Genomic DNA, 21,722 nt, shown 5'->3' on the forward strand with positions numbered 1-21,722 from the left:
TCATTCAGAATCGGGGCAGCTACATCAACAGTAGGAGCAAAGGCTAAGCAGAATCTAATTAAAATATGGGGTGCTGCACCTCATCAGCAGTTGAATCTTACATACGTTCTTCCCCATCTGAGATATCTTCTGCACAACAGTCTGTTGCATGACCGGAGTGGGGAAGACCCTTCCGCCAGGACCACCAAAGGTATTCTCCCTAAAATGAACGTTTTTTTTTTCCTTTCCACTGAGCGGAGGGTCTTCACATAGTCAGTATGGAGCCAGTTACTAACCTTCACTGTTGTGTTAAAATGTTTTCTACTTTGCATTTGCATTGGTGGTTCTTTTGTTTGTCTGCATATATAGAATTCTTTAGCGGGGAGTCAGGGTTCCATTCTTCGGGGGTTAGTGATTTCACTTTCACCAACCCTTGGTTAAGCTCCACTTCCTTTACCTCAGCAGGAGGGTTCTCCATAAGTCAGAGGGGACCCCTGGCCAAACCCAACCTTTTAGCATTTCATGGTCTGCCACTACCCTCATAATGTGAGGGGCAAAGCTTATTCTTGCTAAACCTCGCTGTAGAGCCACCCCTTCGTAACACAAGGCTCTCTTTTCATGTCAGGTTCTCTGGGGGGGTGTTTCATAATTCACCTCATCGAGTGCAGCTCTTTGAGACAGATTTCCCCCTTTTCTTCCTTCCTTTCAGGTGCTCGAGCTTCTATTTATGTACAAGGCCTCCCAAGAGACAGGGAACCCTCTTTCGTATGTCGGATCCCCCAAGCGACAAGGACCCCTTGTGTATGTCGGGTCCCCCAAGAGACGGGGACCCCTGTTCTATATGTATTCAATATTTACTAACTCTATGTCCCTGAGAGGGCAGTGTGCCCACTCTTGGAAGTTACCTCACCACGATGCGGACCTCGTCCTGCCAAAGGCTTGGTCCTAACTGTGGGTGGCTCTCCCGAGAAGTCAGGCGACGTCACTACAAGTAGCCTGGCTCCCGCCCGATGAAGTGTTAAAGAAATAGAGCATTTCATCCTCTATGGGGGTTTGTAGTAAAACATACAATGCTTTGACAAATGTTTTGACAGAGTGTTTTTTAAATGTCCCCAATCTACTGTATGCAGGTTGTCAACTATGAAACAGCATGGTGGCAGTCAGCAGAAACCATTAACTTTCAGGACAATTATTTAACTGCAGAGAAGACAATAGGCTTTTAACCATGATGACATTAGGATTGCAATTGTTGATTCTGATTATTCTTTTGCCCTACCTATTTCCAGAGAGCAAATACAGCTGTATTTGTTCTGTGTTCAGCAATGTGTGGGAATTTAAAGATAACTTTTACAGCAGCATTTCCTCTTCCTAATTGATTACTTTCCAGTCCAAATCGTTTAGAATCACAATTGGTCACCTCAGAAACCGAGATCTTCAGTTCCATTCAAGTTATTTTGTTGTTTTAAAAACAAATTGTCAGCCAAGGTCGTGTGTCTGGCCAACTGAAGTAAGTAAAATATCAACGATCGAAGCTAGTTCTGTTAATTATTACATTTTAAGCCTCATGTATGACTCTTCTTTTTTTATAAAAAAAACCCCACATACTAATACTCAGATATATGCTAAATCAAGTTAACTGCCACTATGAAAGGACGATAGTATAAACACAGATGAACCAACTGATAACTTCTTGATAATGACTGCTGATTTCAGCTACAATGTTGTTAGCTTCTGTGGATGAAAAGGGAACTCTATTACAACTTCTGCTTCCAGAGATTTAATAACAAATCTCAGATACAGAATCTACATTCTTCTAATAACACTGGCACCTGTCTGATTGACAAGACTGTTGATAGAGGCCAAATCACTTCAGCTCAAGTGTCATTTAGATGTTTGGCTATCCAGGTTGTTAGGTTTGTAATGCAAGAAAAAGACTGGGACAAGGTAACAACTGCTATTTAAGTGATAAAAAGCAACACTCAGATTTGTATTTGCCAATCCTAGAAGGCTTCAATGACTCATCCAATCTGTCAAGGCTGATTCTTATCATATGTTACTGGAAGGACAACTTGAGGCCTTGATTACTCAAATTGCCAGCATCCTGTGCTTAATCATTGAATAACTGAAGACTCCTGATACGAGATTAGACCCTTCTGGTAAATACTAACCAGTTCAGATTTTTCAGCAGTTATGGGGGACAAAAAAAAAAAAAAAAAAAAAAAAACTTTTTTTTTTCATTAATCGAGGTGCTGGCAAAAAAATGTGAGATCAGTTATATAAGCAGATAGCTGAATCTTCAAACAATTTGTAATAGGATAGAGTTTTGTAACCACGGAGCCACGTTTTTTAGGCTATGTACACACATACTGCAGTTGGCTCGACAACCGTATTTACAAACTACTCGCTGCGGTTGTTTGTTGTTCACACACACCTTTCATTACATTATTTAAACAAACCACTAAACTCGGGCTGTTGCTGATCATGAGGTTTTGTGTGACAACATGGAGGCTGTGTTTTTGTTTATGCTTTTGAAGGAAGGTACTGTATGTAATCGATCGAGAGCTCGTCAAGCGTTTTTCTGCAAAACCAGCGGAAGTGCTGTTTTTACTTTTTTACACTGCTAAATACAGTGGTGATGATCTGCAGTACCATGACGGTAGATTGTAACATCTGGTTTCCAAATGACTGGATTAAATATGTACGCATATCTGAGGAGTCGTATATGTGTCTTTGTCATTTAATGAGACATTTCCTGGAGTGCCAAAGCACACGAATAAGACGTTCGGTATTGTTGGAGAAACAAGTTGCGGTCGCACTGTGACGTTTGGGGGTACGCATTGTCCCATATTGTTTTATTTAAGTTGCAAAACCAAAAATGTATATATTTTTTCTTACAGCAAAACATTATATAACTGTACTTTGATTAAATAAAAAAGTGTATAATAGTAGAGTAGCTGTGGATGGCCGTTTAATATATATCTATAATATATATATCTATATAATATATATAGATATATAACCATATAACTATACTATCATTTAGCCATGACAAATAGTATGTGTGCCGATGTACAGACATAGTGCTCAGAGTAATCAACGAGTATTAGGGTGTCACTTGAACGAAATGATTGGTTTGAACTGTATTTGTTTGACTTGAGCGAGGAAACAAGACTCGTAGAATTGGTTGTCGCTGCCCTTTGTAACCGAAATGTGTGTGTATACAAACCGTATTAAGAGCAAAAGGTGAACTCACAACCTCATTTAGTCTGTGTGTGTACTTAGCATTAATCTGTCAAAGATTTTTCTTTTTTCCTCTTTTTTTTTTTAATACCTGGTTAGAGATGTCTAAATAAATGTGAACATTTTTTGTTGTACTTGTTTTGAATTTAGTTTGTTCTTGAATGCTAGTTAAAGATCTTAATCAGCTGACATCTGGATTGACAGATGGCCTTTTCTTTGTTGCGATATTTTTCCACAGATGCCCATTCTGTAGCTTCATTTGCAGAGCTGCTGTACTGTACTAAAAACAAATTTGTAAAAGCAGCAGAAACTTTTTTTTTTTGGAACAATTATTTTTTATTAATTTAAAAAAAAATGTTCCCCAATATCCAATTATTATTCAACCTGGCTCACCGCTGCGACCCCTGAACTAACTCGGGAGAGACAAAGATGAGCTCACTCGTCCTCCTAAATGAGTGCCGTCAGCCGTCTGCTTTTTTTTTCCTTTCTGCAAGTCTGCCATTCAGCCATATTCAGAACTTACAGCGTCAGAGGACCACACAGTTCCAAATTGCATACAGCCTGGTCTACAGGCACCTGGCTAGCCACAGGGGTCGCTGGTGTGTGCGGTGAGCCAAGGTCTCCCCAGCCGACCTACCCCTATATGGCCTGGGCACCGCTTGGTTGTGCACCGCCTCCTGGGAACTCCTGTCCATGGTCGTCACTGGCATATCTTGGATTTGAACCAGCGATCTCCAAGCTACAGTGCCTTTACCGGACGCGCCACTTGGTAGCACCCAAAACTTTTTAGTACATCTGTATATGTATGTTTTTTGGATTTTTGGAAGCTATAAAGTGAAAAAAACATTCCATTATAGATGAAACTTAATAAATTAAAAAACATAAAAAAAAAAAAAAAAAAAACATTCTCTCTAACAGATATTCTCGTGTATTTTCATGTGGGTAAAAACAAACTCAAAACAGATGGCATTTAAGAAAGACTAATTTGTTATTAGCACTCAGTAGAAGTAATTACAGTTTTCAGTAACACAATTTAATGATGCTTTTATCATCATGCATGATTACAATCCAAAACAAATGGTATGCTTTTTATAGCAAATAAACAAACATTGCGTGACACACTACTCTTACCACATACAGTACATATTGTTTTTCTTAAATATGATTTCAGCAGCTTAACATTTATAAAGACATTTGTTTCATAGCATTATGAAAGATTATTCCTGTTACCAATGCCCATAACTCTTACTGGAAAACAAAGGCATGTGCAGCTTTTAGCTGCATTTTGGGTTTTTCAATAAACTGAGATTAATGCCATATTTCATAACCAGGCCTGCATCTGGCTCTCTAGGGTTTAACATTGTGCAACTCCCCTTGCAGACGGCTGATTCATGAAACCACAATTCCTTGCAAAAAGCAAACAATCTTGCATTTGAAAGTTAAGAGTTTATTGTTTGTTTATTTGAGCTTAATGACATTTATGGTTAAGTCATTTTAAATAAATTACCAGTAACTGTAGAGACAGTTAAAATAATGAATTATCTTTAAAAAGCTAAAACTGCTGAGCGGTCTTTCTGTTTATTTCCATGTCACTTGATAATATAGTAGGGTTTCTGTTGTTTCTATTATGAGTTTCCACAGGTTGATGCCACTAGCATTGCCCTTCTCCCCCTCCAGCAGATTGAAAATGAGCTATAGTTTCTATAGAAAAATATTTTGTACAAGGAGAATTTTAGTTTGCCTTTAAAACAATTGTCTGTTAATGTCAGCGTGTAGAAAAAAAAATCTATAACTATTTTAAGCAGGTGCAGACTCTAAAGTGAATCCTGCTTTGGCTTTGCCCAACAAATAAGGACATGATTGAGGGTGTTTATGAGTTGTGTAACCAAAGATCTGATATTTAAGATGGGTAAATGAGTACCACAGCTTCAGGCTTAATAAGATCTTGTAGAGGGGTCTGTCCGGAAGGCAAATAGATAACATTATCTGATATTCAAGACAGTCCGATTCAGTAAGGAAAGCACACTAAGGATGGGGTCTGAGGATATAAATATATATATTATATATATTATTTTTAATAACAGCACTGGTTTAATCCACTTACATCGGGGCCCCTACTGCTCTACTGGGATTTATAACACACTTCTGTTTTCTGCCTGGGTTATTAAGGGTTGCTTTACTTCAGAGGTAGCGTTAAGCAGCACTGGCATTGACTCGACAGCCCGGCGCCACAGAACACCAGGGAGAAAATAAATGACCACGTTTTAACTGTGCTTGTTCCACCAACCGCCTCCACAAAATCTACACAGTATTTAATGATCAACCGTTGCTATAAATTATATTACGATAAGAAAATCCATAAAGAAAACATGATTGGGCAACAATATGAGAGCGTTAAGAAACTGGTGGTATTATGAATCTTGACAAAGCTCTTCATTAAGGTGTGCAAATCTTCTTTTGAGTTTAGTTTAGTACAGGCATTGAACATCACCTCATTATAGATTAACTTCCTGTGTTACAGTGTAGGTATTAGGACTTCACTAAAGTCTCATAGCACCAAATGTAAAGTTTCTTGGCTTTATGCATTTGTTTGTTGCTTATTCTTTTCATCAACAATGTGATATATTCCTTGTCCTATGGGAAAGTCTGGTACCAGTTTAGTATATGATTCCATTCATTATCAATTACTTTGTGACTTTTGAGAGTCTGTTGACTTGCTAATGAGAGGTGAGTAAAAAGGTTAAATTGCTAGTTTAAATTGTGAAGTGATCAAATCATAATGGGCAGGATTTTCAAAATGTGATTTACGAAATTATGTTGATTTACAAAATAATGTTAATATCTTAACGAGCATATAATATCTTATGCTTCCCATTCATTTTTCTTGAGCTCGTTAACTTGCATTTTGATTAACGAGTTCCCCTTAGCTAGTCGTTGAGACAGAAAGTAATGTAGGTGACCTACGACAATTAAGCAATTTTAACAAGAAATATGTTCATTAACAACCTCATCGACTCAATTTCAGAACATTAACGGATTGACTTAATTAACACATTTTGACACAATAACATTTTTTTTTTAAATCCTGCCCAACAAAGGCTTTCAATCAGGAACCTCAGTGGTACTAGAGATGCAACAACGAACTGATTACTGATTGCAAATGGCATTTATTTCGCGAGTCTCAACGAAATATCTGTTGATCAATGAATTGCCCTGATGTGCTATATGTTTGCATTTGTATTTGAAGGCTTTCATTAATATTACAAAACAATGTATTCCTGTTTTTTTTTTAATAACATACCTTTCTCATTGCATATATTGTATTACTTTGCATAATAATGTATACATGTTTTCCGTTCTAGTTCAACGCACCTTTTTTGCTGTTGAATAAGAAAGTGTTCTCAATGCATCAATTCCTGTTGGCTGTTACCTGTCTGATATTCCATTAAGAAAATTGTTTGCTGATTGCACCAGTTGAAATCGAATGCCCTAAAACTGGTGTCAGAACAGCTGTGCACAGAGCCCTGCAATATGCAGCTGTAGTGATCATTTTGTGATACTTTGTTTGCGAGTAAGCACTCAGTCATTCGTCTGTTTTTCACCTAACTTTGAAGTGGCTGTGTTGTCAGTGAACAGACTTGTCAAAAAGAATGTGTAATTAATCTGACATTTAGCCAGTTGCCCAGAGAGATTTTGTATAGCTATAGGGTTTCTGTTGTCCAATATCCCCAGTGCTGATTCCAGTCATGATGAATCATATGTCTGCAGACTGTTGAGGCTGCTCTTAAGGCAGGCCTCCTTTGCTCACTTGCTTTTTCCTTTGTGGGATTTGCCTTAGGGGCCAACACTGTTTTCTGTAAATTACAATGCAGCCAAGGTTAGTGGTAGAGTAGAGGTGTGCTGTGCAGGTGAGCATCAAAAGAAAATTGGAAAGGAAAGCACATTTCCTGGGGCCTGCAGAGCACTAATAGGGAGAGATTTCTCTTTTACTGTCCCAGACAGATTTTGTTTTCCAGAACAAATATAAACACTCACCTTGGTAACAGTCAATCTTATTTTAGTTGTGTTTTTTCTCACACCTGGTAAATACAAAGCCTTCTTTATGAAGCTGAGACACACTGTGAATTGGCAAGAAGATGCATCCTCACACCTCTTGGTTTACACAGTTTGGTTCCAACATAGTCATGGGAAGTCATTTGTGGTTGGGGGTCTACTGAATGTTTATAGCACTGGTTGTGTGGTGTATATTGGTTATGGTTACATCAATGAAGTCAACAACAGGAGGCTGTGTGGTCCAGTGGTTAAAGAAACAGGCTTGTAAGTAGGAGGTTCCCAGTTCAAATCCCAGCTCAGCCACTGACTCATTGTGTGACTTTGAGAAAGTCACTTGTGCTCTGTCTTTCAGATGAGATGTTCTTGTAAGTGACTCTGCAGCTGATGCATATTTCACAACCCTAGTCTCATATCTTGTAAGGTGCTTTGTGATGGCCCACCATGAAAGGTGCTATATAAAGAAACAAAAAAACACTTAAATATCTAAATATAGAGATCACTGATATTGTTCAGTGGGAGCTCATTTGTAAATATTTTAACACCGTCCGCAAGTTTCCTTCAAAGTTTTCAAGAGTGAAAAAACAAAACAAAACAAAGGTAACCAGAATGTTAGTACCACACAAGAATCACTGAAACATGATTGTCAATAAGTAGTGTAAATTATCTAGAAAAGACCTACACTAGCATGGATTTTGACAGTGGGAATTCCCTTAGCTATGTCACTATCGATTGTAAAAACAGCACTAGTCTTTGTATTTAGTTTTTTTCAGCTACCAAGAGTTTGTTGGGGGAATATATTCTCGTTTTTTTTTTTTTCTTTCTTGGGCCAAACAGACGGAATAAACTTTATAATTCACTGAAACAATTTTACCACAACGCAGTGTTACTGCAGTGGTGACCGATTATGTGGTTGAATGGTATTTCCAGGCTAGGAGTTTGTTCCAACCATATTCTTAATTGTTTAATGTTTCAATGCTTGTTAACCCTGCCATTCAATAAACAGCATCTGCAATGATCAGGTAGTGAGGGCATTTTATTTTACCTCAATCCATTTGTTTCCACTATCAGAGTTTGCCTCCTCCCCTGCCTCCCTCTGTTTTTTGGACTCATCTCGGGGGAAGGGCAGCTAACCTGCTCTCTTGCCCATGGCTTCCCTACAGTCAGCCTCTCCATTATCAGCAAACTAAATTATGGGGAGGGGTACCTCGAAGGGTGAGGCCCAAGGCCAAAGAGGTCATGAAAATATCTATAACGTGGTATTGTCTTGTCTAAGCTTGAATAAATATTGTTTTTTCTATCACATGAGTTTTTCTTACAGAAATGCCGTAGCAGTATAGATCTTGATATAGCTTAATGTCCTACTGGGGAAGTTAAAAATGTAGCGTGCAATTCTGTAAAGTGTGAATATATGGTTGATTGCATATTTTTTCCGATGAGGTTTACTGCTGTGTTTCTGAAGCAGTGGTCAGTGTAATATGATATTAGACCAGACACTTCAGTTTCAGTGAAGTTAACTGACCACAAAAGGAGCTTTAACACCTTTTTAATACAGCATGACAAAAAAAGCCCCACAGCATATTTTACTGACTTAAAACTAATTAAAAAAAATTATAGATTTCAAATACATTTGAAAGCACACATTCATTTATCCAGACCCTAGTGTGCAGCTTGATTTCCTTGTATGGAGTTCTGGATAATGTTAGAATTACATATTACACTCTACAATCAGGGCTATACGCATGTTCCTGTCTAAATGATGATGGTTTGTTCTGACACATAAAGCATTAACATGTAAATTCTGTACTGCACGTCCCTGGACTTTAGTAAAGTTTATGTACTTAATCTATCCACCATGCTTCACCATGTTTACCGTGCTATTTTGTTTTAGTATGTTTTTTAAATTCAAAAGCTCTGCCGGTAGCCTATAATGTAACCTGATTTCCTTACTTATAATATTCATCCACAATTCATCACCTCCACATTCCTGTCTGCGTACTGTAGCTATCCGTTGGATAACTTATTCTCCCTGCTGGCCATGGCATCCCCAATGACGGTATATACAGTGTGTTACACTGTAGAGTTTCATATATCTAGTAAGACACATTTAATTGTGATGAAACTCTCTAAAAGTCATTCTTTATCACAAGTTGTTGACTATTACAATCTAGGGGGCATTTGAGTTTGTTAATGTCTGTCCATGTATGTCAGACTTTTTTTTACATGTATGTAGAGAACTGCTTACCTCATTGTGTTTTATTAGGATGTATGAAGTCACTGACGTTTACTCATAAGTCTCAAAATAATCAATATAGTGAAAGAGGGTTTTTTTTTGCACAATAACAGACTTAATAACAAACTTGCACAATAACAACTTTACACAATACTATTTGAATTGTTCATGCTAAATCCACATGATAGCTTACTATATGTTATGTGTTAAGACACAGACAGACAGTGAAAGGAGGAATGTGTATTCTCTGTACTGAATCACACTGACTCATGGCACAAATAGAAGCTTACCTTCATTGCAGCTGGTAGATGTATATAATTCATGACTCACTAAGTATCCGTTTCTGAACAGACCCCTTTACCTTCTACAGAAACCCTCAATTTTGCTTTTGTCTTTAGGACTAATGAAGGCTGATGTGAAATTATCCAATTACTTTTAAATGTTTGCTTTGGATTCTTATCAGCCCAGCTTTAGTTATCTTCAATTAAAATATATTAAAATAAAAAGCTATTAAGTTACGTATATTGTACAAAACTGTTTCTGTTTCTCTAGTGGTGGTAGACAAATTTTGGTAATGACTGTGTAGATCAGAGTTATTATTACAATGTTACTTTTTTGTTGCAGAAATGTAAACTGACACTCATATAGTATTCTTAGTCATTTAGGTAATTTCTTTATCAGAATCCCATTACCACAGGGCGGGCAAACTAAGGGGATTTCTAAGTGGATTGAGACATGAATGTTTTACCTGAGTTTCAATGGTTTAATTCCACTACTTGAGGGCTGGTGTAAAAACAGTTCTGTTGGTCCACCAATTTCATAGCCAACAGGTTAGGCACATGACAAAACAGTGATTACAGTTGGTATCAGTTCTTCATTGTGTTCATTGATTATGTAAATGATGGGATATATGTGCTGGGGTCAAACAACTGCACTCATTTTTTAGAGTGGTGTGACACAGAAAGAATGAATCTTGGCTATAAATCTCCCTCCCAACCTGTGAGGGCGCTGTGTAAAGGGAAGAGTGCCCCGGACTGGATGGTCTGACAATTAATTCCAGGGAAAGGTGGAAGTCGGCCATCTAGAAAGGGTGCAGAGCTATGTACACCAAGTCATCTCCCCAGAAGGGAAGCGATGTGGCAGCCGCGGATTGGAGGAGAAACTGTTGCACTCGCTAACCAAGGGGGCATTACTTATGATATATAAGGGGACATGGCTAAGCGATCTGTTCCTTTGTTATGGTTGCAAGCGTACCAAAAGGAGAACCAAAAACATACCATAAGTGTTTAGTATTTTGTTTGTTTGCCGTGTCTAATTACACTTGTTTGTTCTTGTGAGACGGCTAACACGATCCGGAGCTGTCGCTTAACGCCAGCACCAAACCCGGACAACACTTCACCGCTGTGCATGACTAAATTGTATTTCACCAATTGCACGTTAGTACTCACAATCATGTGTGTGTCTTTTTGTGTGTTATACTGTGTTTATTCTTTCGGGACTGTAACCCATTGTTTGGAACAGTGCAATACACATTGCTGTGTATTGCCTGGGGTTATTCTTTGCGGTCGCCAGACTGGGATTATAAAATAAAATGTGTTTGGATCGTGAACTTTGTTGTATAGCTTCTGTTTCGTAATCACATCACCTCTACACCTGCGCACTGCAAACCACTTTGCCACAGATGGTCATAACCATTAATTTAGGAAGTGGAATTGAAGACTCTCAGTAATTATGCAAGGTTGGGTAATTGAACCCAGATAGATTCCAAAGTTAGATCCAGTAAAAATATAATTCATGGGTGTTTGTTTCTCTGTCCATTGTGCACAATAGGGGGATTAATGTACATTTACTTAGATCGCTCTGCATTCAGCTTTTGCTAGCAGCAATTCCCCAACTGTAGCAGGATCATATTTATGCAACATAGTCAAAGTGAGTATATTATTATCAAGTAGTTAGCAAATGCTGTGTAAATAATAGTTGAAGAGATACTCATGCATTTTATCAAGCATCTGACGTGGGAATTTGCTGCTCAGGTTTCTCTGTTAGAGGACAAGGGTGGCATTGCAGATGAAAGCCAGTACTTCATGCAATGATCATTGGGCTAATTACCTTGTTCTGTAGCTGGCATGCTGTTCTACAATAGTAAAGAAATCTATTGTCTTCTTACAGCAGGGCATGGATTTAATTGAAAGTGAAACCCCAGGAAAGAAAATGAAAATGTCTTGATTCTAATGTTTTCTCCCCGTACTACTTCTGTAGCCTATAAATTAATTTGTTCAGAACAGGTCAGTTGAAGTATGCATTTTGTGAGCTCAGTACATTTGCTGTTAACAATTACAGTACCAATAGCTCTGTAACTATTTCAACTGGGCCTCGCCATTAGGACTAATCTGTTTCCCTTTAATTAAAATGACAACTAGATAAAAAAAAGGTTGTCAAGATTCAGTGTCCTGGTGCTAAATGGGGTGTCTATGTTTAGATGGTGTTGGGATGGGTGTAAATAAACTTATTCCTATAATAACTGTAGTAGGTTGCAGCTCAGATATAAGCATAATCCCTTTGCTGTAAGAGAAACTAGTTAATTTTTCTGAACAGTGTTTTGGTGCATAGACACATACAGTACAAAATACTAGTGTTATAAATTCTAAGTACTGGCACAAATCACAGAGATCCTGCGCTTTTCAAAATATGCAGTGCACTTACCACAGACTATCTTTGCGCATGTGGCACAGCTGTCAGCAGTCTTGTTGCCATTACATTTTGCATTCTGACATTGTCGTCTCTTGCGTCTGGCTGGTCTTCCACTGTAATATTGTGACCTGGTTTGTAACAGAGAATGTTATTGTCAACGAAGCGGGTCCAAATTTCAGGTGCCAGGGCAAATTTATCATTTTGAAGTCGGGCGCTTCTGGTTAGCTTCAAATCGAAACGCAGAAATCGCAAAATTTCACAAAAGCGATTCTGTGGCATTGTCTCTGTGGGTAAAAAAGCAACTCCCCACGTACTGAACCACAAACTGTACATCAAACACTCCATTAGCATGTTCTAGTCCAATGAAAGCTTCTAATTTTCCAAGGGCATTGATCAGGAATCATCTTGTAGCTGTCGGTGGACTTTTGCTTGAGTGCAACATTTTATGTGGTGGAGCGTATGCATGTCAATCAGTAAGCAAAAAGCACTCAATGCAGTCTCATCAATGTTGCATTTTGCATATGCCGTGGGCCCTGGAACTTCCCTCAAAATATTATGTTCACCTCATCTACCTGCAGCTTCAACACCAGGATTTATAGTGTTCTAAACTGTGCCATCATTACCAGCCTCTTGAGTGCCAGGTGGTGCTGGCACTACCACTGGAGAAGCGGCTGCCTCAGATGAAGTAGCAGCTGAATCAGGTGCAGGGGCTGATGCTGGTGAAAGTGGCATCTTTGCAGGGACTGCCTCAGGATTGCTTCCTCTCCCACTGGATCTGCGCCCTCTTCGCACACTCGGTCCTGGCACTTCGCTGGCATCCTCCTCACTGTTACTGCTGCTGTTAGATTCATCTTGCAAACCCAGTCTGCTTCAGAGCCAGATTCATCATTGTCCATCTCTGCTGCATCAGAATCGTTGTTTGGTAAACTTTGCAGTAATTCCAACACTGATTTGATGTCATGCATCTTCCACGATCCATTGTCAATGTGTATTGGGGTAACAATTAATTTCTTAGAAAAACGAATGACTTCTATAGTAACCAGTGTGAATCTAAAACATAGATGATAGACTACCACACAGACAGACAGCTGGGTGCTGTGAGCTGTCAAGGCTGATTGATGGGCTATCATGAGGCTCATTGAAACAATAGAAATGTCAGAAGACTGCTCACTTGAGGATGACCGCTCACAGACTGATATTATCAAACTTAATGACATGGCGGCAAGTCCCGACTGATAAATACAAATAATACCACAACATTTAATTGTTATAATATGTTTCAATATCGGTCAGTTTGACCGCTCCTGGTCGGAATAGGTATGACAGTATTTTATCTCGCTTATTTTTGCACCTATGTGATTCTTGCTTTGTCAGGGTAATTAGTACATATATTTAGGAAAAGTCAGGAAAGCACAGCTCTGTATCTTAAACACACACTGCAATTTAAATTCCAAAAACTGTCAAAATGACCGTCTTGGTCATTTTAGTGTTAAACTTTCATTTCCGTTTTACTGAAACCCGTCAAAAAAGCAGAAAGAGTAGATAAAAAAGAAATAACGCCTCGTAACTGACTTGCATTCCTGACATAGGTATATAGCATTTTCAACATATAATTATACCATCCCTTTGGATTAGATTAGATTGGTTTTAGTTATTAAAGTGGGTGTTGATGAGTCCTGAAAAATACAATAGACAAAGGGGATTAAATCAAAAGAAATTGGACATAAAAAAGAAGAGCTTAAGTGCAAGCAATCCTGTACTAACATGTAAGTACAGTGTAATTTTACTAATTCCACAAAATACAAAGCTGTAGAAAATGATTATACATGTTTCTTTTTTTTTTTTTACCTTGCCCAACCCTGTCTCAATTCTGGGGTAAAAGGCTAACATTGCAAACTTCTTAGCTATCCCTTCTGGCACAAATGTGGTGGTTCATGTCCTTTCTATTGAGCCCCAGTTACAGAAAGATTGCTGGTAATAGTCTAAAATACCGGGGAACTGGAACAAGACTGAATTTGATTAAACTGTAACTTTAAACCTATTATACAAGCATCTTTTTTTTGGAGGGAACTCCAGCTTCTGAGTTGTCACTGAAATCTATGGGGGTTCATATAGAATACTCAATGAAAGATTCTTGTTTCTGATACATTATTACAGGGGGGAGGCAGGCTTAAAAATCTTGGCACACTGTCTGAGGAAGTACAAAGCTTACACCCAGTCCTGCATGACCAAATGCACTCTTAATTACCTAGACTATCCCTTAAAGCAAAAAAAAACAACACAAATAACAGTAGTAGCCTAAAATTCTGGCAAGAACAGTTTTTCTGAATGCATACCAGCAGCATTATTAACAATACCGTAATACAATGTAGTGCTAGTGTACACTAAGTACTGCTCATACAGGCTTGCTAATCCTCAAAGATATATATTACTACAGGAACTGACTGTAGCGCTCTACTATTATAACACAGACATGGTGAAATGTAAGTGTCAAAGCCAGGAGGAGTATCTGGACACCCTTATGCAGACATCGTACTTTAAAAGGTTGAAGGTGAAGCCTTTTCCTACATTAAATTCAGGTGTACAAGCTGTACAATAACCAGTAATTTACTGTCTTGTTCTTGGCAGTCGGCAAGCCTTAAGGTATGAACATACAGATAAATGGGATTATTCTGGAATGGCACCAGGCCCTGCTACTTTACAAATATCAATTACTGGAGTGCAGCTGTAAGACATAGGGACCGTCACGATTCCTTCTCTCCCCGCCTTCGGTACGAATGTGCAACACTAACATTTTCTCTCTCTCTTTCTCTCTCAGATGGTTCTGTGAGGGGAAGGAGCTGAAGAATTCTCCTGACATACAGATCTGTCAGGATTATGATCTCCACACGTTAGTCATCATTGAAGCCTTTGAAGACGACACAGGACGTTACACTTGTGTGGCTGCAAACTCTTTTGGGTCAGACAGTACATCAGCAGAAGTTTACATTGAAGGTATGCAAGTTATCGCCTCTCCTTTCTTACTTTTCTTATCTTTCAAACTGTATATGGAATCAAATGTGGTAAATTGATCCAAAGAAGTAAACTTAAATCTGATGTAACTGTACTGCACAATATGTAGAACATAATTTTTTATTTTATATGTTTACAATACATATTTGGTATATTATATATATATATATATATATATTATATATATTATCTATATCACACATGTGTGTCACACACACACACACACACATACATACAGTGCCTTGCAAAAGTATTCAGACCCCTGACCAATTCTCTCATATTACTGAATTACAAATGGTACATTGAAATTTCATTCTGTTCGATATTTTTTTTTTTTAAAACACTGAAACTCAAAATCAATTATTGTAAGGTGACATTGGTTTTATGTTGGGAAATATTTTTAAGAAAAATAAAAACTGAAATATCTTGCTTGCATAAGTATTCAACCCCCACACATTAATATTTGGTAGAGCCACCTTTCGCTGCAATAACAGCTTTAAGTCTTTTGGGGTAAGTATGTACCAGCTTTGCACACAGTGTCGGAGTGATTTTGGCCCATTCTTCTTGGCAAATTTGCTCCAGGTTGTTCAGGTTGGATGGACGACGCTTGTGGACCGCAATTTTCAAATAGTGCCACAGATTCTCAATGGGATTGAGATCAGGACTTTGACTGGGCCACTGTAGGACATTCACCTTTTTGTTCTTGAGCCACTCCAATGTTGCTTTGGCCTTGTGCTTGGGATCATTGTCCTGCTGAAAGGTTAATTTCCTCCCAAGCTTCAGTTTTTTAGCAGACTCTCTTGCACTATTTTCCTGTATTTTGCTCCATCCATTCTTCCTTCAATTAGAACAGAATGCCCAGTCCCTGCTGATGAGAGGCATCCCCACAGCATGATGCTGCCACCACCATACTTCACTGTAGGGATGGTGTGTCTTGAGGCATGGGCAGTGTTAGGTTTGCGCCACACATAGCACTTTGAGTTTTGGACAAAAAGCTCTATCTTGGTCTCATCTTACCACAAAACCTTTTCCCACATCACAGTTGGGTCACTCATGCTTTCTGGCAAATACCAGACGTGCTTTCTGATGGTACTTTTTGAGTAACGGCTTCTTTCTTGCCACCCTCCATACAGGCCAGTGTTATGCAGAGCTCTTGATATGGTTGACTGGTGCACCATTACTCCACTCCCAGCCACTGAACTCTGTAGCTCCTTCAAAGTGATTGTTGGCCTCTCTGTGGCTTCTCTCACAAGTCTCCTTCTTGCTTGAACGCTGAGTTTTGAGGGACTGCCTTTTCTTGGCAGTGCCTGGGTGGTGTGATGCAGCTTCCACTTCCTGATTATTGATCCAACTGTGCTCACTGGGATATCCAAACACTTGGATATTATTTTGTACCCTTTCCCTAATCTATGCATTTGTATTACTTTACTTGTTGGTTTTTTTTTTTTTTAATTTTTTTAATTTTTTTATTTTTTTATATTTTTTTTATATTTTTTTTTTTATTTATTGGTCACTAACTTCTGTATAATGCTCTTTGGTCTTCATTTTCCTTCAGATTCACAGCCTACTCAATGATCCTTCAACAGTGGGGTTTTTATCCAGAAAATGTGACAGCAACTTTAATGGTTCACAGGTGGAGGCCAATGGTAAGGTAATTGTGTCCTCATTAGGGCAATTTCTTTCATCGGTGCACACTGGGAGCTTCCACAACACAGGGGTCGAATACTTATGCAAGCAAGATATTTCTGTTTTTTATTTTTCTTAAAAATATTTCCCAACATAAAACCAATGTCACCTTACAAAAATTGATTCGTAGTTTCAGTGTTTAAAAATAAAATATCAAACAGAACGAAATTTCAATGTACCATTTGTAATTCTGTAATATGAGAGAATTGGTCAGGGGTCTGAATACTTTTGCAAGGCAGTGTGTGTGTGTGTGTGTGTGTGTGTGTGTGTGTGTGTGTGTGTGTGTGTGTGTGTGTATAATTGTAAGGTGGCAGGGGGAGGGTTAGATTCCTCCCTGCCTAAAAACCATGTGAAAATGCACATTTTGTTCATTTAATTGCTTTTGGTTAATTTCATTGTATTTGTGTTAATTGTTTTATTGTTAATTATCCCCTGCACCTGGCTACCATTGTAAATTAGAACGAGGTGCAGGGTATTTAAGGAAAGCAGCCAGTTTGCTCAGGGCTGTTGATGCTATGGAGTGAAGAGCCCGGCTGAAAGTTGTTAATGTTTGTTGGAGACCTACGTTTGGTTTTGTAAAGAAGTGTATTAGTATTTTGCTTTGGTGTTATATGTCAGGTAAACAGCTTAGCTGTCCTGCATGTTAGTCAGGGACCTGCATAGGCTTAGTTAGTGGTCAATGAGAGCTCAGTGTTTGTTTGTTTTTTTATGAATAAAAGTGTGTGAAAGCTCTTTAAAAATCAAAGTTTTATCTCTAGGTCACTCATTCTTAAAGGGGCATGGACCCGATCTACGGCCAATCTGTTTACTATTTATATATATATATATATATATATATATATATATATATATATATACAGCTCTGGAAAAAATTAAGAGACCACTGCAAAATTATCAGTTTCTCTGGTTTTACTATTTATAGGTATGTGTTTGGGTAAAATGAACATTTTTGTTTTATTCTATAAACTACTGACAACATTTCTCCCAAATTCCAAATAAAAATATTGTCATTTAGAGCATTTATTTGCAGAAAATGACAACTGGTCAAAATAACAATAAAGATGCAGTGTTGTCAGACCTCGAATAATGCAAAGAAAATAAGTTCAGAATCATTTTTAAACAACACAATACTATTGTTTTAACTTAGGAAGAGTTCAGAAATCAATATTTGGTGGAATAACCCTGATTTTCAAGCACAGCTTTCATGCGTCTTGGCATGCTCTCCACCAGTTTTTCACATTGATGTTGGGTGACTTTATGCCACTCCTGGCGCAAAAATTCAAGCACCTTGGCTTTGTTTGATGGCTTGTGACCATCCATCTTCCTCTTGATCACATTCCAGAGGTTTTCAATGGGGTTCAGGTCTGGAGATTGGGCTGGCCATGACAGGGTCTTGATCTGGTGGTCGTCCATCCACACCTTGATTGACCTGGCTGTGTGGCATGGAGCATTGTCCTGCTGGAAAAACCAATTCTCAGAGTTGGGGAACATTGTCAGAGCAGAACGAAGCAAGTTTTCTTCCAGGACAACCTTGTACTTGGCTCGATTCATGCGCCCTTCACAAAGACAAATCTGCCCGATTCCAGCCTTGCTGAAGCACCCCCAGATGAGTCCAATTTTCAGCTTTGCCCAACACCTGGTTGTCTAATGGTTAGACGGAGACCTGGAGAGGCCTACAAGCCACAGTGTCTCGCACCCACTGTGAAATGTGGTGGAGGATCGGTGATGATCTGGGGGTGATTCAGCAAGGCTGGAATCGGGCAGATCCTAGACGTGGAGTTCGGCGGTTTCAGATGAGGTGATACAGACCACAGTCTGATTGATTACGCTTTCCTGTTATGGTACAGTCCATATTTTAGACACTGCAAGAGCTTGTAACTCAGGCACCATTTTTTTGTATTGAACATGTTAATGCTAAAGTGCTACTTTGGATGCTGATTTATTATTTTGTGCTGCGTTTTCACACTGAACACTGTCATTTCTGACTTGCAGAGATTATGTGAAGCCCTTTATTTTCGTGGACCGAAAATTTCGTATGTTTATATATTTTTTAAATGTAGCAAATTATTTTAGGGTTCTTAACTGCAAATGTGGTTTTTCATGATGTCGTTTTGTAATTTAAAGTTTATTGTATGTTTTGTGAAAAGATTTTAAATGACAAAACAGAGGACATACTGCAGCAGCTTTGAATTGTATTTCACCAGGTATTACATGTTACTTCTTGATTCTTTATCGTGACTGTGTGCTGTGCTCTACCTTTGAATTTTAAGCACGCCTAATTGTAAACTTAATCTATCTGCCTAATATTAAAAATACTCCCTCTGCAATAATGTCTGTAATTTCACGCCTGCCTGAGTCAACACCAACTTTTACCTCAACTTGCGCCCTGGGCGTTGACTTGGCAGAATCATGTATGTATATATTGTCAGTAAAATGACAAGTGCCGAATTACAGAAGAAGTACCAACTACAAAGATGATTTTCTGTGTTTTAATATTAATTTAATTATACCTTTTTAAATTTTTGTTTGCATTTGGAACAGTTATTTTGAATTTGCTGGTTCATTTCAGCATATTATTCATGGGCTCGCAGTTGGCTGTGAAGTGTCAAGTGTGCACTGCTTCGCCCTTATCATTATTATTATTATTATTACTCTAATTTGTTAATGCCAACTATCCTTAGGGAGCAAATAAACATCTTGCAAAAAATTGATCCCCAGGCTCACCTGGTAAAAGCAAATCCATGTGGTGTGCAGGGTGAGTTTTTTCAGGGGAGCGTAGGTTTGCATCCTGGCTGTGCGAAGTCGACAGTCTTTGCTGGTGATTCCAGAGTGAGCCCCGCATTGGCACTGGCATTTGCTCTGGCACTCCCTTGTTTATGGGAGGCAAAACAAACAGGGACTGTTTCTGCTCATCATGCTACAGTGGACCCTACCGGCCATGCGCCTAGTGAGTTCAGACGGACACCTACTGGGCTGTCCTTTGTCCTCCAGTGGTCAGTAGTTCGCTAACATCTGCTGTTGAGTTCCTGGGTGTAGAAGAGAAAGCTGACTTGGTCATGGGATCGGAGGATGCCCACTGATCCTTAAGTCCTCCAGAGCTGTGCGAGGAATTGCTTCGGTGAGCAAAAATAAGAATGGTCTATTTTAAATTGGGGAGAAAATCAGGAATACAATAATTGGGCACTCTAAATTTAAAAAAAAATCCTCCAAAAAAATGCAAAAGAAAGCTTTTCTAGTTGTTTACAATCCTGGTTGCAAAACCGGAATTTTACAATACTACTTAGTGTGGGTGTCTGGGATCATTTTCCAAGGTCTGCATGTTGGTGCAAATATGAATGGCTCAGGCCTCATCCATATCATAGTCACTTGGTACAGTAGCTTTCAGTCTCTTCCTATTAAATGCCTGCTATCCCTTTGTTTTTCTTGGTCCTCTTTGTCTTAAGTACTTCTTCCAGATTCATTAAAAATGAAAACACACCAGTGTTGGAGCTCATGTGACGGAAATAACAATCAGACTGCAAATTTTGCTCTGGGGCAGCAAAATGATTTAGCTTGCAACTTCTGACTGGAGATTGAAAAAACAAATATTCCTGATTCTTAGAGTTAAATATGCAATACAAATGTCTTTGTTTTAGGGGCATCTTCTTCAGATTCAGAAGGAGAAGGGTCCACGCTGAAAACGAAGCTAGGAGCCATGCCGCAGTGAGTCCCTGAGTAACAAAAGCGTTGTGGCTCACAGCTTTAACCTGTCATGTTTCTCAATCATTCACATCAGGGTTAGATACAGGGTATAATTATAAGTATTGCAATGCCTGTGCAAGTTGTAATAATTGCATTTGATATAAAATTAATTCAAAGCATTCTCCTGAGTTGTAAGCCCAGACTACATGGTTAGCAGAAAAGCCACAGGCCTGCATTCAAGTGACTGTTTGGGTATTTTTGTGTGGCTGTAGAACCATACTACTGATGGTAATGCTTTTAAAGTGGCATAAATGCCATATAACAATGCTGTCTATTATATTAGAACCTGGTTTAATTAATAGTGACAGGATAGGGTTTCACAGGGAGCTTCTTTTGTTTGTTTTATGAGGGAGGGATGTGTAGACTGGCAGTGGGACTGGAAGCCCTTTTTCACCTCAGTTCAGTTTCAACTAGGCATAATCAAGAGTCATTTTGGATCTGGAGGCTTTTGCTGGCCTCAGGGAAATTAGTTATGTAGGTGTTTAATTCAAAAGCAGTTGTTTGAAAAGGAGCAGGTATATAGGATCTTTTTCTCAAATAACCTGAGCACTGTCTGGGGTTTCTAAAACAATGCATTCTATAGTAGTCCTTTATAGGCAGTCTACTAACACAAATACTCAACTGTCTAACTTGCCTTGGGGACTGGCTTCAGGTTTAACCTCAGATGAAACTTTTCAACAAGTGTGTTGAATTAAGACCACAAAGGAGCTACTTTTTCAAGTAGATGAACAGAAAGCCTAACATGCTTCAAAAACAAAATGCACAACCCATATTATCTCCATTGCTGTATATGCCCTATTCACAAATATGTAATATATTATTATTTAAAGGGTTTTTCTTAATAACGTTTCTAAGTCTGTTTTGATGAAGAAGCTGTTAATGCCAACAGCAGTCTACAAATGCTTCATGAATATTAAAACTCTATGTATTAAACCAGACTTTGAAAAAACATAACTCAGAGGTTAAAGCTTTATGAATAGAGCCCATTATCACCATAACAACATTTTTTTCTGTTAACGTCCAGTCTGCAATCTCTGGTAATTTCCTGTCCACTGTGTCTGGTATTATTGCATAGCTGTTGTGCTTCCCT

At 38.6% G+C, this 21,722-nt stretch overlaps 1 protein-coding gene across 1 annotated transcript in view; it reads left to right on the forward strand.

Annotated features, from left to right (window-relative positions):
• palld (palladin, cytoskeletal associated protein) overlaps nt 1–21,722 on the forward strand; it is a 160,516-nt gene that overhangs the window by 78,174 nt on the left and 60,620 nt on the right. Inside the window, exons 2-3 of the mRNA XM_041264617.1 lie at nt 15,012–15,187; nt 20,527–20,593. Coding sequence (XP_041120551.1) covers nt 15,012–15,187; nt 20,527–20,593 — 243 coding nt within the window. The remainder of the gene's footprint in view (nt 1–15,011; nt 15,188–20,526; nt 20,594–21,722) is intronic.

This window comes from Polyodon spathula, chromosome 1 (genome assembly GCF_017654505.1).
Source record: "Polyodon spathula isolate WHYD16114869_AA chromosome 1, ASM1765450v1, whole genome shotgun sequence".
Classification (NCBI taxonomy): domain Eukaryota; kingdom Metazoa; phylum Chordata; class Actinopteri; order Acipenseriformes; family Polyodontidae; genus Polyodon; species Polyodon spathula.